Raw genomic sequence first — 17,628 nt, 5'->3', positions numbered from 1 at the left:
GTGCCTAGGGAGCAACTGAGATTGGGGCCCCCTTGTGTTAAGCACTATCCACAAATGAAGTAATAGTTCCTGGCCAAAGAGCTTAGAATCTAAATGGACAACACTAACAATGGGTGAGGGTGAAGAGGTATAACCTATAAGCAGAGTAAACAGACTGATTGATGATTTGCAAATGTCATGTTAGATCCTTGACTATTTGTGATTTGTTTTTGTATTTATTTATTTTTGCTGTAGTAAGTCTCTAGCCTTTTTACTAGCAGAGATTGATGTTAGCATCTAACCTGATCATTAAGAAGGCTATTCAATGGAAAAACAATTTTTTTCCCCCTCTGAAAGGCTTGTGAAGGGAGGTTGGGCTGGGAGTGTCCCCCAGCAATCTTTGTAAGTCTCTCAGAGGCTAGAGATTGGCGGCTGTCAAATGAAGAGTTTACCAGAACTTGGCAGTTGTCAGGGGAAATCAAAAGCAAGGGAACGAGTCTTCTCTCACTGACAATCCCTACATAGAGTTTGGGGATTTTCCCTTCCTGATTTAGTGACCACCAAGCCTCTTGTCAGCCATGTTTCTCCCAACTGTTGTTTTTTTTAAGTCATGCTTACTGTGTTTTATTCAAGGATCTGTGCAGGACTGAGCCCTGAGAAGGGGTTACTGACAGCGGCTTGTTCTCTGCGTGACACAGTTGCACTTCTGTGGCCTGGAGTGTGTGGCTTGTATTTTCCGATTGCAAGTTTTATACCATTTCTGAACTGCCTTTAAGTGAAAATCTAGCTTACTTTCATTTAGAAATGTCCATTCTAGGTTGTAATCAATACTTGTTGGAGACCAATCCCACAAATGCTGTCCCCCTGTATATGGAACAAGTTGGTCATGATAAAGGAAATTCCTAAATGGTTGCCCAAGTACTGGGATGTGTGTGTAAAATAAATAATTGCTGACATTGGTGAAGAGGGGATGTTGAGCACAGTTAGAGCTGCTTCTGGAAATACTGTCAACCACACTTAGCTTAGCATTACAGTAAATGTTGTGCACCTCCTGAATAAAATATCAGCTTCCTATTAAAGCAGAATTGCTTTAATATTAGTGTTTTGTTTTAATCTTCTTTCTCTTCCAGTTTGAACGGCATGACCCTGTGAATGGGCGGATCACCGAGCGTCAGTTTGGTGGTATGCTGCTGGCCTATAGTGGAGTGCAGTCAAAGAAGCTCACTCTCATGCTGAAGCAACTCAGGAAACATTTTCAAGAAGGAGAGGTTAGTGGCTTTCAGGCGGAAAAAAGAGAAATTTTAAGACTTTCTGATGCGTGCATCCATAGTGCTTTGCATTGTGAAATGAAGTCTAAAATGTGAATAAACTTGTAGAATGAATCATTTCAGTGCTGATACATATTTCCATTGACTTTTACTTGTCCAAAATATATCTCAGTAGTTAAATAATGCTTGCTAGCTGAATACATCACAGGCTGGAGTAAAAAAAAAAAAAACAGCCATTTCATATTTTGCTCTGAAATTATAGCTCTAAGCAGTGGGCTGGCACAGACTGGGCTTACCATAAAATGAATATGCTACGACTCCTGAAGAAAAGCACCTGACCCTCTAAAACCTAGTGAGGCCCTAAGAGCCACATTGACTTCAGATGATCAACAGATTACCAGCAGTAAGGAGTCAAAGAATGCATAGGTCTAGTGATCAAGATCTGGCTGTGTGTATAATGAAAGGCTGCTTTACACATTTTAAAATGAGTGCATTGCAATAGTGGGTGTAGAAATACTTAACATTAATTTAAAAAAAACACGCTTTCTGGAGAAAGCCCCCACATGTTTAACCTGAACAAACACTGAAGACTTATATCCAACAGTTGACTTGACCTTGGATTAATTGTGCAGTATGATTGGGTAGTTTATCATTTTATTATGATTTATGAGAAAAATATGGGAATTAGACTCAATTTGTAGGGGGAAAAGGTTGCAGTCCCTGCAGTAGTTAATTCAGGGAAGGAGACGTTGGAATAAAACACCTAAACTGAAAGGACATCTTTAATATGATAATGAAAGTATGGAGTGTTAAATTACAGTAGTGTTAGAATTTCATGTCTGCTTCTATAGAGATTGATAGAGCTCCTTTTTTATTAATTAGTTTGTGAACATAGCAATTAACCAAAACGGGAACTAATGAAAGAGTTCTGCTTCTGTGGTTAGTAGGCCTGACTGTTGTAGAATTACTTCTTCTTAGCGTCAGAACTGCCATTTATTTCTTAATTTTGTTAATCCATTTTGTGATGCAAAATATTAAGAAATACTGGACCAGATTCTGACCAACCTTAAGATCCCTTCACGCTGCTCCTTAAAGCTGCTCTAAAAGGATTCCACTGGTATGAAGGCATCCTCAGTTGGCATAAATCCAGCATGGCCAACCCTACATCAGTGCCTCCTGCACCCAACATAGGGGATGTGTTGGAAGAACTAGGGTATTTTGAGGAGCCAAAGCACAGTTTATTCAAGCAGTTCTTTCTGGTATAATGGCCCTTAGGTGGCATTCAAGGCCAATGAAAACTAAAGCAACCACTGGGTTCCTCTAACTTGCTTCAGGGGCCGGTTTGGCCCCTGTTCTGGTGCAGCTGACAATTTACGCCATTATGTTTTATATTGTTAGTGCTAACTTCTACGTCTGTCATGTTCTGGATATTATGAAAGAAGCAACCTGATTATTACTGTATGTATATCAGGGTTAATTTGTCAGTTTGCCTTCCTTTAAATTGTATATTAATCAAAGGTTAAAAAATAAACACGGAAATCTCCTTAATGAGTCAATAAATCATAATTCAAGTTGTCACAGAGCACGCCACCAGACTGGCACCTCCTCCTGGTCATTCTGGGGATTAGCTCAAGGCTGACACTCCCATCCACAGTCTGTACACCATCATTCCTTCTCCGCAGTCCAATTGTAACCTCTCTCACAGCGTCTGAAACTGCAACGTCCTCTTCGTGGCTCAGCCCTCTGGCCATGTCACTATCTGTATTTCCCTTCCTTTCGAGGGAGTTCAGCTCCTAGTCCAGCCACCTCTCCAGTGACAACTGCAGTCAATTGTCCTACCACTTCCCCAGTGGGGAGGAGGGTGTTTTCCAGGCCTGTCCACTACTATCACTGCATTTCCCTGGGCCACTTCCCCATGGACACAACACTCTCATCAGTCTCAGCAGGCCATCCAGAGCTCCTTCTCTTCTGACCAGGCTTCTGACTACACCACTCTGTCCAAGGTGCTACAGGGTTGCAACCTACTCCAGACAGTCCTCAATCCTCAAGCTCTAGGAAGCTACTGACCCTGCTCTGCCCAGAGGCTCTTTTTTATGGACCTGCCAGGTCCTGATTGGCTGCTCCTCACAGATCCTCTCCTATTGGCTGCTTTTCATATGGCCTCCCCAGTTGTATTAACCCCTTACTAGCCAGTGTGGGGCAGACACCCCATCACGCAAGTATTTTAGAACTATGCTGGTAGAGGCCACTGAGGCCTGAAATATGTTCATGTCAGCCACATTCTCCGATGGTTTTGCAAAGCTCATACTTCCCTGATATCCCAAGTGGGGTCCTGCTCATGCCGGGTACAAACTTCCTTTGAGACTTCTCCGTGGACTGTATTTGAGTTTTCACAGAATTTGAGTTCCACAAGCGTAACATGCAAAGCTTGGCATATTCAAGCACCATTGCTAAAATGCAGGCTTCAGTAAATCTGCAAGCTAAATCCGGACCCTGGTTTTAGAATTGTATAAGTATAAACCCGCCCTTTTTTCTCCACATTAATGAAAACTAAGAAAATTCCCAGACACACATCTTCATTGAGATGTAGCCACATTTGAGAATAAATTTCTCTTTAAAGCACAAATAGAATGTATAGTTAAAAGTAAACAGTAGAAGCTTGGGAAATTCTCCATGTAGAGAGCCCTGTTTACAGTAGTAGTGGCAGAGCTGCACTGACGGTAGTGCAGTGGAGGAAGACTTCCTCAAATATAGTGTAGATGTAGCCTTAAAGAGCAAACTATTGGCATCCATTTAGGGAGAATTTAAGTTGTGTGTGAGGACCTCTAGCCTTGAGGTAGAATGTGAGTAGGGATATGAGGACAGAGTTCCATTTGGAGTTGGATGTTCTGGTAACACTTTTTTTTTTAAAGGTCTGTATGTTTGTAATTTTATTTGAAAGTTTTTGGTTCAAGAATAATAACTTATAGATACATAAAGTTTGGGTGTATGACTAGCAGAAAATACCACCTCCTAATGTCATATTTTCCAATTTGCTGTAACGTTTTCTGTAACTAGTTTTGATTATGTAGCTAACAATAGCCAAGGATGCTAAGAGATGAACTGGAGGGACCTGATTTTTTGTCAGCATTTGATTGTTTCTTCACTGGATAAAGAAAAAAAACTCTTAACCTGATAGAGAGGGACATGTTTATGTCCAGATTCTAGGGGTAACACTCCTGCCAGGCTGTTTTTATGGTTGTTAACCAGATTCATAACCACCCTTTTTATCTCCAAGGACTTTGGGAGGTGGGGAGAAGAGGAGGAATTCAGAATTTTACACTTGCAAGAACAAAAGCGATAGATGATTTCCAAGTCTAGAGACAGATGAAAAGCCAAAAAAATGTAATTGCAGCAATAGCAAATAAAGGCAAATAATAAAAAGAGTTTTTTGGGGAAGAGGTAAAGGATGTGGGGGTGCCAGTTTCTCTTTCCCCTCTGGCACAGATGAAATTCTTGGCAGCTTTGTTGACTCCAGGCAGCTGGCTAATTAAGTTAGTGACTAATTAAGTTAGAAGGATCATCTATTACAAACAGTTGTAGCTCACGTACATTTCTTGTCAATCCAGTCCAGTACCTTACATCAGAACATCCTCATACAAGACTGGTTGCTTTTTTAAATCTTCCCTCTGTCTCAAGTGGGAAGAGGTTTTGGAACACAGTGTCCTTTGGTGATTTGTATGTAATACCTTCAGTACCCAAAGACATTTATCTGTTTTTATTGGATTACTCTATTGTAGCTGTCTTAACATTATGTGGTTTAAATCCTTACACTTTTTTAATAAAGTGCGATGGAGCGAATCACTTACATTCCGTTTGAGCTTGCTAGCTAGGTTCATACAGGAATGCACCTGCAACATTGTCTTTTGTAAATGAGTTCAGTGTTAGCATAAAAGTTTTCTTGGACTTGAAATAACTTAAACTTAACCCTGCTCTTCATTTGTAATTTACAACCTCTGCAGAAGTGTCTGGTTCCCAATTCTTTTATATTTGAGTCAGAAGCTAGCAGTTGTGCTGAAAACGTGTTGTGTTTATGCTAATCACTGTTGTTCTCTTGGATCCCAGACCTTAAAAATGAGCTATCTTCTTTACAGTGATTTTTGTCACTAAACTCCCTTTCAGTCAGAGTATCTTACAATGCATTTCTTGTTTTAAATTAGTCCAATAATCTGCCCTTGTTGCTGTTAAAGGCTTTAATAGCTCAAGTTACTGAAGACATTTGACAGTGTTAAGATAGATTTTACAGCTTAATTTGGATTCACCAGCTGAATGTATTCATTTTGACATTTTCATCTTCATCATAACAGTGAAAATCTATTATTTATTTTTATAGGTACCCCATTTTTAGCATTCTGGCCTCTTGCTGGCTAGAATAGAGAGGAAACTTGAATTTAGGCTGGCATGGTGATTCATCATGTTAAGAGCCAAATTCAGAGGTGATGGGTAAGGTAATGAAATATAGATCCCCTTACTGTCAGACCTTTGCTCATTTAGGTTCACTTAGGTTGCTTCTACACTGTTAAGTTTTTGAGACTCTCATGCTGCTGTTCTATCATTGATGCAGTTCCACTGGTGCTAGCAATAAATAATATGAGGGCTAATATAGATAGGGCTTGGTTATTTTTATCACCTCACTGTGTCCTCCAACTCTGAACAAATCTAGACACGGTGGTAAAAAGACAAGTAACTACTCTATACTAGTATTTACCTGGGTGCCAGCCCCACTGGAGCTGCCTCAATGCTAGAGCAATTGTGGGAGAATTTCCAAAATTCTCAATGTGAATCATCCCTTAGACCTGACACAACCACTCTGTCAACATGTAGAGAATATCATCTGATTTAGTTTACATACCAAAGAGCCAGAAGAAAGTTAAAGCATGATGAGACTAGTTTCGCTTTCCTGCTCTCATGTAATTTTCGCTAACATACACCTCCTCTGATTATATGTAAGGGAGTCTAAACGTATGTCTACACTGCAAAGAAAAGCCCCCGGTGCTGAGTCTCAGAGCCCAGGTCAATAGGGCCTCGGGCTGTGGAACTAAAAATAGCAGTGTGGGTGTACCTGCTCAGGCTGGAGCCTGGGATCCAAGACCTTCCCCACTTGCCAGGTTTCAGAACCCAGGTTCCAGCCCAAGACTGAATGGCTGCACTGCTATTTTTAGCCCTGCAGCCTGAATCCGCAAGCCCAAACCAATTGAACTGGGCTCTGGGACTCGGCACCGTGGGTTTTTCTTTGCAGTGTCGACATACCCTAAGTGACTTGAAGTGTTAGGGGAGTTTTACTTACACCACTGAGACCTCTGAATTTGTCCTTAAGGCTCTATTTTTAGAGTGTCAACCATCTGATCTCCTTGCTGCAAGTTTGAAGACCATAAGGGGTATAAACTGATATGCTTGCAGCAAGTTCCTGGATCTTGAGAGTGCACTGGCTGTGTGATCACATTGTTGGGCAAGTGGTTGATAGCAGGAAAAATGGTGGTGGTTTTTGTTTTAACTTCTCTATCACCACTGACTCTTCCACATACCGAGCCTGATTCTTATATACCCTAAGGCCCTTTTATACTATCTAGGTGGTGTAAATGAGAATCAGGCCCATAATGTTGATCAGGAACTAATAATGGCTAGGCACAGGGAGACCTACAATAGCTGTATTAAGCCTATCCCCCTCAGCTGGCATCAGCTTCATGGTAAAGAGACAATGGGACTGTAATGGGGATTACTGCAGAAAGAGAAATTTCAATTAAGGGAGGAAATAAGAATGTCGGTAGCTAATTGACTTTTCAGTTACTGCAAGTGTAGACTTTAAATTGTATATAATCCCAAATAATAACATCATAACATAAGAATGGCCATACTGGGTCAGACCAAAGGTCCATCTAGCCCAGTATCCTGTCGGCCGACAGTGGCCAATGCCAGATGCCCCAGAGGGAGTGAACCTAACAGGTAATGATCAAGTGATCTCTCTCCTGTCATCCATCTCATGATTTAATATAATGCACTATGGAGAGTCATACATGAATTCCCATTTGGACATACCTATCATCTTTGCTCTCATTGGGACTTTTTTCCTATCAACATTATTTCATTATTTGTCTCCTTACTTTAACCATTTAAAAAAAAAATGTGTTCCTTCTATTGCAGGGGCTGACGTTTGAGGAGGTGGAAAGCTTTTTTACTTTTCTGAAGAATATAAATGATGTGGACACAGCTTTGAGCTTTTACCACATGGCTGGAGCTTCTCTTGATAAAGGTATTAAACACTTGTGAGCTTGCTGGATTTTTTTTCCCCGGTGGTGGAATACCATTAAAACAGGATGTTCAAACTTGAAGCTGTTCAGCAGGGCTTTTTTGACGGATAAAAGGTGCACTAAAATCATGTGTTTCCTCTCTTGTCATGAGAAGGTTTTAACTTGCAGCTGTTTGTGGAAAAAGAGGGATTTTGGATTTGTCCTCTGTTAGGTGTAAGGAAAAATGTGCTGAAATTTACTTCCTGTTTGAATTTTTCAGGCTGTTTTAACAGATCCACAGTCTCTAAACATCACTAATTGACTAAGATAACATTCAGATCTAAAGTGTGTGTTCCCTTCTACTTTATGTATTTCCTACATAGTATTCTACGTAATTTATCTCGTGATTCAGTGCATTCAGCAAATGGTTGCTTTCAACTTTTTAGGCTTCGTTATACAAATCTTATCAATTTGTTAAATGCTACTTTTAGTGATCAGAAATCAAAGTTTGGGGTGAGTAGCTTTTTATCCTCCAGACCTGCAACAGGGATGGACTTGGAGCCTTTGGGGGGTCACTTTGATAGGACTTTTAGCCATGATGCTGGGACATGGGATGCTCTATCTTTTTGTATATTTTACAGCAGATAGGAAAATTGTTGCTGAAAGTAGGGATGTGCAGTCTCATTCCAATGGGAACAGAAGAACCAAGATCACTGTAGTATCAGTGATTCTCAACCTTTTGGCATTAAAGTCATTTCCTGCTCTTATGAAGTCCTCAGTACAGATTTAGTCAAGAGATCATCTTGCTCTTATTGGTCTGGGGCAGAATGAAACATGAGAAGCAGCCCCCCTTAGCAGCCACAAGTGGAGAGAGGAAAAGAAGAAATAACGCTCCCCTGGCAATTTTTGGAAACCTTAATATCTGAACCACAAAGATCATAAGCCGTGCTCGGCAAGGACTCTGCATTGGGCTGTGAGCTGCCATGCACTCTTACAATACTTATTATTTCTTCTCCGACATCCAAGACAAGGAGGGAGCTATTGGTGAGCATTGGAAAGGAGCCCCGCAGGGTTCATCATATTGAAGGGAAGAAACTTGACCATTCAATTTCAGTTTGGGATAGATCTCTGAATTTTCATAAATATATGTGAAAATCTAGTTTCTTCTCCCTTGACCCAATGCTGACTTTTGCCTTCTACTTCTGAATCCCTCAAAGCTGAGTCAGAGAATTAAAATAACTTCAGTGCAGATTCTCTTCAAATGCCTTTTTTTTTTTTTTTTAAGTCCAGATAGAACATACTTTTACTTGTGACCAAGTATAAGGCCCAGTCCTCCTTGTGTAAACTATCTATAAGAGAGGGCACACAGTGGTATAATTCCTAATCAAATAATGTCTACCTTGTATCCCACCATCATCACATGGAAAACGCCTTCCAGAATGAGCCAGCAATAGCAGATGAATAATGCAGTACTTAGCTGAGAACCATTATAACAATGTAATCTGTTAAACATGCATAACCATCCCCTTCTTTTTTCACCTTCCTACGATGCTTAACTAATCCACCAAATGATCTGAAAATTTGCACTGTAAAACTGAAGTTCATTGTTTCTGTATTGCCCGTAAAAAGATGACTTTTTTTAATCTGTTACAGTTGCATACTTGTTTTGAGTCTGAAGATTTTTTCAGATTAGTAATTTTTGTAAAACTCATTGGTAAGACTGGGAACATATCACGTCACAAACTAATTTAAAGTTTTCAAATCCTAATGAAAACTCCCATTCTGTATATAAAAGCTATAGATTATTTAATCAGCTAAAAGGTGAAACTTTTTACCAGTAAGTTATAACTTTGAGCCATTACTGTTCTGGGAGCATTAAGGTGTGAATGGGGGCTTATACTGAAAGATTTTAAGACTATTACATGCTCTAATTCAACTTGCATCTCTGCTCTTAGATGCTCTTGTTAACTGAGTTCAGCCTTAGTTTGTAGTCGAAATCATGTATTTTAGGTGTTTTAAGTCAAATGGGACCCAACAGGTGGAAACATCTTCTTGGAATTAAAAAAATAAAGAGAATGAGCATAGTGAAAGATCTTTTAACTGGAACATTGTGTGTAAAATAGCAGTGTGCAGTTACTGAAATACAGACTAACTTCAAGTAAAACTTTTAGTTACCCACCAACCTACTCTGATCTGATAATGGTCCAGAGAAATCCTATATTTGGACAGTGCCCCATCTAGGACTCTGCTTAGGGTAAACAACAAACGTTTGTGTCTTGGAACTAATATTTGTGGAGTGTCTAGATTAGCACAAATTTTAGCCAACTCAAGTTAACTGACAGTTCACATGACTTGCAATAGTGTCACAAACTGTAGTATAGGTATAGCTCGATAGAGATTAGAAAGGAGGTCAGTTAGAGAGTTGATTCTGCAACATACCTCCTGGAAGTCCCCTGGTTGGAAAGTAGCATGCCCCATACTCGCCTGGTCTACACTTAAAAGTTTTGCTGGCATAGCTATGTTGGCTAGGAGTGAGAAAGAATCACACCCTTAACAGACATGGCTATGCTGGCAAAAGCTCCAGTGTGGACAGTTATATTGACAAAAAATTCCTTTTGCCAGTATAGCTAATATCATTCTGAGAACTGGTATAAGCTATACAGGCCAAAGAACTCTGTTTCTGCTGCACCGTGATACAGCAAACTGGAAATTCTGCCACAGGTTCAGGTAAATTAAAATCTGGAGGACTGTGGTAGATTAAATATGAATATGACTAAAGCAATCATTGCAATCATTGCAGTGTTGTTTATGTTGGTATTAACCTACAAATGTTTATGTACCCTAAATATTTAGAGTAGCAGAGGTTTTACTATTAATAGTTAATGTAGACCTTTGGGGAAAGCTGGACGTTTTGGCAGCTGGATAAAGTATTGTTGAAGTTTGATCCAGAAAGGTATGTAGAGAGGTTGGAGCGGCGGAAGTGGAGAGGGTGCTGGCACTCAGAAGTTGGATGAGGCTTTGGCAATGGAAAGGGAATTCATCTTTCCTTCTTTGCACTGAGGATTGCAGGTGGCCTGAAATTTGAAAGAGTTAGTATTGGATAGTGCGTTAATGAGTTATTTATGCTCAAATGATCTGCATATTACATGGTTCCTAGCATATAAATGTGTTCTCCTAGCCAGAGCACCAAATCCACACAGAGTAAATGATACACTTGTTCCACCTTTTCTAGTAGCTGAATTCTCATAAAGATGCTTATATCTCTATTAATATACCACAGAAAAGTCATTCATCTGACTGCCAAAAGAATGGGATTATTTTGACTATTAAAATTAAAATGTTAAAAGTGACCATAATCCTTTTATGCTATATAAATGGTTCCTATTCTGCTGCAGCAGACTGACCCATTTTTATGATTCTAAAAGTCTTATAAACTGAAAGGGGAAAAATTAGTAGCATAAAATAGACACAGCAGGTTCCTGCTTCACTGATGTTTTTCACCCTTAATTTAAGCTAGACCCTGGTTTTAAAAAGAATGGTAGGATACGTATTTTAATGAACCATGGAATAATGCATGAATTTATTCAGTCGAGCTTGTATTTTCTAGAAATAACTGTTATGCTGCCAGAAATTCAATGGCAACAAATTCTTAAATCACAAATAAGCAAAAATCATATACAGAAATTGTACCTAACAAATGAGCTCAGGAGTGGAGCAGGGTCTAGGTTGGAAGCCTCACAGGAGAAGTCTACGTTTTAAAATCCACAGCAGAGCATATCAAACTCCAGGTCAGAGACGTGGGCTCATGCCCTGGCACTAAAAATAACAGTGTAAATATTGTGGCTCAGGTTGGAGTTCAGGCTCTAAAGGCCACTCCCCTTCCCAGTGACAGTTCAAGTCCTACCTTGAGCGGAAGTCTGGAAAAGGCTGAGAGGCATATTGCTAAAACCTATTTAGTGGTTAGGGGGAGGGTTTGGAGGAATGTAAACAAACTTTTTTTTGTTTTTAAAAGGGACGTGAATTCTTGCTGATACGAAGGGGCATTTTAGGGGGAGGAATGGGGAGAACAGAGGTGAGCGATTTCAGAATGAATCAAGGCGAGGGGAAATTATGGGGAGAGAGGGATAAATGGGGATGGGTGGTAGGGACAGTGAGAAGGGAGGGACATTGGAAAGGGGACATGTAGGTAAGTGGCAGGAGGACAGGGAAGAACAAGGGCAGAGGGGTTGCCTGTCAGTCCCACATTCTCCCCTTCTTAGTGTGTGCCAGGATATGGGAGGTCAGAGACCTATTATGACAATTGGTCTGTAACTTTTGCTTGCTTAAGAATTTACCATGGAAAGTAGGTCAAGTTATTTTCAATAAAGAATGTTATAAACAGGTGCAAGAGAACCAGACAGTGAGACTAAATTAGTGGAAACATAACATAACACCATATAATTCAAGTACTATGCTGAAATGGTGCTTAATAAAAACAGAAGACGTGAACTGGAAATTAATGAACCAAAATTGGTTTGTGTGTCAGATATTAGACCACCTCTACCCCGATATAACGCGACCCGATATAACATGAATTCGGATATTACGCGATAAAGCAGCGCTCTGCGGGGGGCAGGGCTGCGCGCTCCGGAGGATCAAAGCAAGTTCGATATAACGCGGTAAGATTTTTTAGCTCCTGAGGACAGCGTTATATCGGGGTAGAGGTGTAATCAGATAGTGAGTGGATGAGCTATTTCACCCATCATTCCCTTTTTGGATCCTTAAAAAAATGAACTGATGGAGAGAAAGAAGAACAGAGAGGAGACGGAGGCTGAAGTAAAATTCACCATTGTGGCTGCCACCTCCACTATCTTCTGGGACCCCAGACCTTCTTCGTTCTAATCCTAAAAGATGCCTGACCAGACCAGGCCAGAGACAGGGACCCTGATAACATGGCCACCTCTACTGGCTCCATCTGAATCCCAAACAGCACCTGGGATGAAATGGGATTGGATTTTACAGCAGCAACAGCTCTAGCTCATCTCAATTTCTTTTCTTTTCCCTAAAAGGACAGTTTGTGTTTTAACATCAATAGCAGCAGCTCCAGCTCATCTAGCTAATTTCTTCTCTTTTCCCCAAAACAACAGTTACCATCTTTGATACCATCCCAGAGATAGTTAAACAAGGGGAATTTCCTCCTAAACACTCTCTCTCCAGCAGTCCAGCTAAAGGGAAAGGGAACAAGGGATGTTAAAATGAAAGCCTTACTTAATACTTCACATTTCAAATGCTTTAATTGTTGTTCCTTCTTTTCTGTATCTTTACTACAAGCTTTTTTTTAATCATGTGTTTGCCATGGTACTAAGTAGGCTTTGGTCTCGGTTAACCAAACCCCAAAGCTTATTTAACGTTGTTTAATGTTGGACTGTGACTGGGTTATGTTAGCATCTTTGCCCCATTATTCCATCCACAACCCCACTCCTTACTCTCTCCCTACTTGGTGTGTGTTTGCTGGGATTTGGGACCCACTGCCCCTCTAGAGGAGTCTGTCCCTGCCCTCATGTGAGCTAGGATATGGGGGGGCATTAAGTATCTGGGGGTGTCAGAGCCCTGCTCCCTGCCTCCCTGAGTGTGCCAAGATTTCCCGCCCCCATTAGCCAGGTTCTAGAGCAGCAGTTCTCAAGCCTTAAGTGGCCAGAAAAATCTTGTCCTTACATCCCTGATAACCCGATTTTTAAAATTTTGCAAGAGCAAAAATATTTCACTTGAGACAGTACCTTATTGTACAGTAAATTCGCAAACAGCCCCTCAGATCACATTGCATGCATGTCCCACACTTACTCTGTGATCCTCTTAGAAATTTGGAATGCTATAGCTCAGTCCATGACCAAAAGAATATTAGATTTTTCCTCAATCAGCTGTTTAAAATATTATCATTCATACAACAAAAAACAAAAACCATTCTGTATCCACTGCCTCTTCAGTGCTGTCATATTCCTGAAGGCTTTCGCTATCACTGAGTGAGTAGTCAGTTGTCTTGTCCCAGCTTAATTTATCCTGATGGCAACACTCTCAGGTTCTGTCAGGATTGTTGCCATTGGCTAGCTGGTCTACAGAGTAATGCCTGTATTAATGGATCATAACTAATTTGTATGGCTTGAGTATTTATTCAAAACATGAAATATTCACAAAGATGGACTTCCAGTGATCACAGAAATACTGATAGATTGCGTATCTAAAGCATACCTCACTAGTGAATTCATCTGCTGAACTCCATCAGCACTCCCAGAGTAATGTAGTAGTGTTGATATTTAATTTATTGTCCAGGAAGCTTCAGAGATAACGCACCCTTTAGAAGAATGAGCTAGTTCATCGCTCTCGGAGCTATAATTTTGTGTGTGTGCAGAGACTGCACTGCATCCTGTCAAATTCAGAAGGTTTTCTTTATAACCACAAAGGACAGGAAAAGCCTTTAAATTAGGCAAAAACTGATGGCGCCATCATAATATTGAAAAATACAAAAGACCAAAATGATATTCCCTCCTTAAATATACTGACCCCACAATCACTCTTTGCAGGCAAGAAGACTGAGAAAAGAGGCAGGCCTTCCTTGTATGCTCTGAAGGTCAGCAAACTTGGGCTTGTGTAGTATCCAAATTTTGCATATTTGCCTCCTTAAACCTACCTTAGAGTCAAACTGTCCCTATCAAAAAAACAGATGTTAAACACAGGGCCAGCTCCAGCTTTTTTGCCGCCACAAGCGGCAAAGAAAGGGAAAATAAATAAATAAATAACGCCGCGATTGGCGGCACTTCAGCAGCAACTCTACCGCGCCACTTCATTCGACGGCAATTCGGCAGACCAAAAAAGACTTTTGGCCGCCCCAAGCACCTGCTTTCTGTGCTGGTGCCTGGAGCCGGCCCTGGTTAAACAGCAGCTAGTCCTCTATCAGTGAAACCCTTAAAGCTTCACTAGCCAAGCCACTCTTGGCTATATCTGAAAGCCTCTAAATCCAAAGTATCTGCACTCTCCATGTAGTCTTGTCAGAAAATAGAGCTTAAATCTAGTCTATTTGACCTCCCCAACCCTATTTATGCAGTTCCTTATTAGAGCACAGCTCTTATACCGACTTCATTCAGTCCACATGTGCAGCCTCTTATTAGCATTGACTTTCACCAAGCAGTATCTGGGACCAGGCATGCTGGCAGGTGCTACTGTGGACCCCAAATATAGAGTATCTGAATTCCCTCTGCATAAGTGTGCAAATAGAGGTATGAAAAACTATTGCAGTATATCAGAAATATTGCTAATAGGAATAGCTAACTTTGGTCAGGCATATTTAGAGAACTCTTTAAATTTAAAAGGCTTAGACAGAGTTTAAATACTTGGAAATACATATTCCTGAAGAACTTGACTTAAATTATATACTGCTATTACAGCAAATGTAGATCTCATTTGATCTCAGAAATTAAAGATCTTGCACAAAGGTTAAATTATAGCAATTAAAATATATATCCTTCCCAAAGTAACTTTTTAAAATGTGTACGCTGACAGTTTTATAGAAGACTTGCATAAAACTGAAATGCAAATTATCTGGGAAATAAGTTCACCCAAACTATTTTTAAAAAGCTTTCCATACATTAATGAACTATATCTCACAACAACTTTATATGACAGGTAAGCATTGCAGATGGCTAAAGCCTGAGATGCAAAGATAAGTGACTGTTCCAAGGTCACATCATTTAAAGATTAGAGCCAGGCATAGAACTCTCATCTCCTGACTCCCTGTACTGTGTTTTAATCATTACAGAATAATGCTGTTAAAGTGTTTATCAGAATTGTGATTCAAAGCCACGGTAATACTTGTTCATTGGATCTGAATTCCCATACCTTAACCACTTGATTTTTCTGAATATTGTATAAATACTCAGGAAACAGCAATTGCGTAGAGGCATAGACAAATTATTGCAAAATACATAATCAATATCTTGGCATTTGTAGTTGCTGCTGTTTCCAAATTGATTGCATAAGACTTTAGGACAGCTCAACCAAAGTAATTATTATCGCGTAGTCCAAGTTATGTGTTCTGAATGGTTACGAGGCAGTGTCATTGGTTTACAGTGTTGAAAGAAGACATGATTTCCCTGTCTGCTGATCTAAGGAGGTTTTGCTATAGTCACCCTGTTGGCCATAGAAATGCTGACTACAATAATCCAACTTACTCGCACCCAGAGGCTGCAGGCAGGATCGGAGCCCTACAATATCTAGGCATTGTACAAACATATGAAGATACAGTCCATTGTCTGAAAAGCTTACAGATGCCTCTGTTTTTTGTGTATATATTATTTCTGAGGGCTTTCTGCGCCAAAAAATAAAAAATTCTGGGCACAATATTTTAAAATTCTGCAAGATTTATTTGTGAATAAATAAATGCAGAGGCTCCAGCATGGCAGTGGGGAGCACAGGCCATTGGGTGCATGAAGGTGGGATATCACCCTGCAACCCCCTTTCCTACCCACCCCCCCCCCAGGACACGGACTCAGCAGTGAGGCTGCACCCAACCCTGACGCAGCACAAGTCCTGGGCCTGCCCCAGAAACACTGTGGGGCTCTGCGCCAGGCGCACCAGGTGTGAGCAGGTAGGCTCAACCAGGCAGGATCCAAGTGTGGAGGGGCTCAGTGTGGGGGCATCCAGGTGTGGGGTGAGAGGATTCTGTGTGGAACAATCTGGGTGCAGGCAGCTCAATGGGGACTCTAGGTGTGGGGGGATCTGGATGCACAGAGGTTTGTTGGGGGGGGTGCAGGGGCAAGGGGACTCTGCAGGGGCTTCCAAGTGAAGGTAGTTGGGGCTCAGTGGAGGGGTCTTGGTGTGGGGGTCTCCGTGGCGGGGGCATCAGGGTGGGGGTTTGAGTGGAGGGAGCTCAGTGGGTGGTGGTCTGGGTGCAGGGATGGGGGTCTGGAGGCAGAGGGTCTGCGTGCAGGGGGGCTCAGATGCAGGGGTTGAGGTTTAGTGGGATAGGGTTTGGGTATGGAGGGCTAGTCTGTAATTGTCATTTTGTGTATAATATTCAAAGTTTGTACTTGCAACCAAATAAAAACAGCAATAGACTTTAGCTAAGTGTTGCCTTCAAAATTTCCTCTTTGACCTTGAGGATTGCTTGGCAGATAAAAGGGATTAATCTGATCTCTCTTCACAGCAGTCCAAAATCATAATATTGAACAGCTACAGCTGTACGATGACCACAATTTTTCATTTTTTTGACCACTTCTCCAGTAGTAAGACAGGTGATTTGAATCTCTGTCACCATTGGCATTGCTGCCTGGAAAAGGACTTTGCATAAAAAGCAATTACATAGAAATACTCTAGGGGCCACTTTTTCTCATCATCACTTCAAAATTTCATTCTGTTGCTGCTTTCCCCCCCCCCCCCCCCCTTTTCTAAATAGCCTATGCAGAAGAGTGCCTGAAATGGCCCTGTCTTTCTAAGGTGACTGGCTCTATTAAGATACACTTCAAAATTAAGACTAAGCCTGTGCAGAAAGCAGGATTTACCATCTTTGCATGCTGCTGCCTGTAATTTTTTGCACGCTCCACTTGCAATAATTAAGCATTTCTAAAGGACAGTTCCACCCTTCCCATTACCTGCTGACCTGGCTTATGTAAGCATATATGTAGGAAAGTGTATTGCAAAATGAGCCAGGGGATTTAAATTTACATATTTTCTCTAGTGGTTATTTTATCTGTCCTCATATATACAGCACCTTTGATGGACTTCACAAAATTTTAGTGCTTGTCTACGCTGTGCCAAAGTGGGGACTATAGGGGTGCACTCTGCAATATACACCCCTGTAGTCCATGTTGTGGCGTAGTATAGACAGAGGTGTTCTGCACATAGCAAATAAGTGGCATCCTTGAAGCACAGCTTTCGATATGGGCTGTAGTTGCTTGGTCTAGGATTAATTAAGCAGCTTGCCAGTGACCTGAATTACTTGGCCCAGACTCTATAGAAGCCATCCAGAGAGGAAGGAAGCAAATGTGTGCCAGGTTATTAACTATGAATAGAGGATCATCAACAACATTATACAGGGGCATGCTCGGACATCTGTTTTGTGTCCGCTTGGTCCAGGATTCATTAGG

General features: G+C 41.0%; 1 protein-coding gene across 1 annotated transcript in view; it reads left to right on the top strand.

Moving 5' to 3' along the window:
* The window catches only part of MICU1 (mitochondrial calcium uptake 1), a 221,834-nt gene that overhangs the window by 185,946 nt on the left and 18,260 nt on the right, over window positions 1–17,628 (top strand). The window contains exons 9-10 of the mRNA XM_054033805.1: window positions 1,110–1,247; window positions 7,428–7,536. Coding sequence (XP_053889780.1) covers window positions 1,110–1,247; window positions 7,428–7,536 — 247 coding nt within the window. The remainder of the gene's footprint in view (window positions 1–1,109; window positions 1,248–7,427; window positions 7,537–17,628) is intronic.

This window comes from Malaclemys terrapin, chromosome 7 (assembly GCF_027887155.1).
Source record: "Malaclemys terrapin pileata isolate rMalTer1 chromosome 7, rMalTer1.hap1, whole genome shotgun sequence".
NCBI classification, from domain to species: domain Eukaryota; kingdom Metazoa; phylum Chordata; order Testudines; family Emydidae; genus Malaclemys; species Malaclemys terrapin.
Note: the sequence above shows the minus strand (reverse complement) of the source record. Positions and strands in the feature narration are given on the sequence as shown.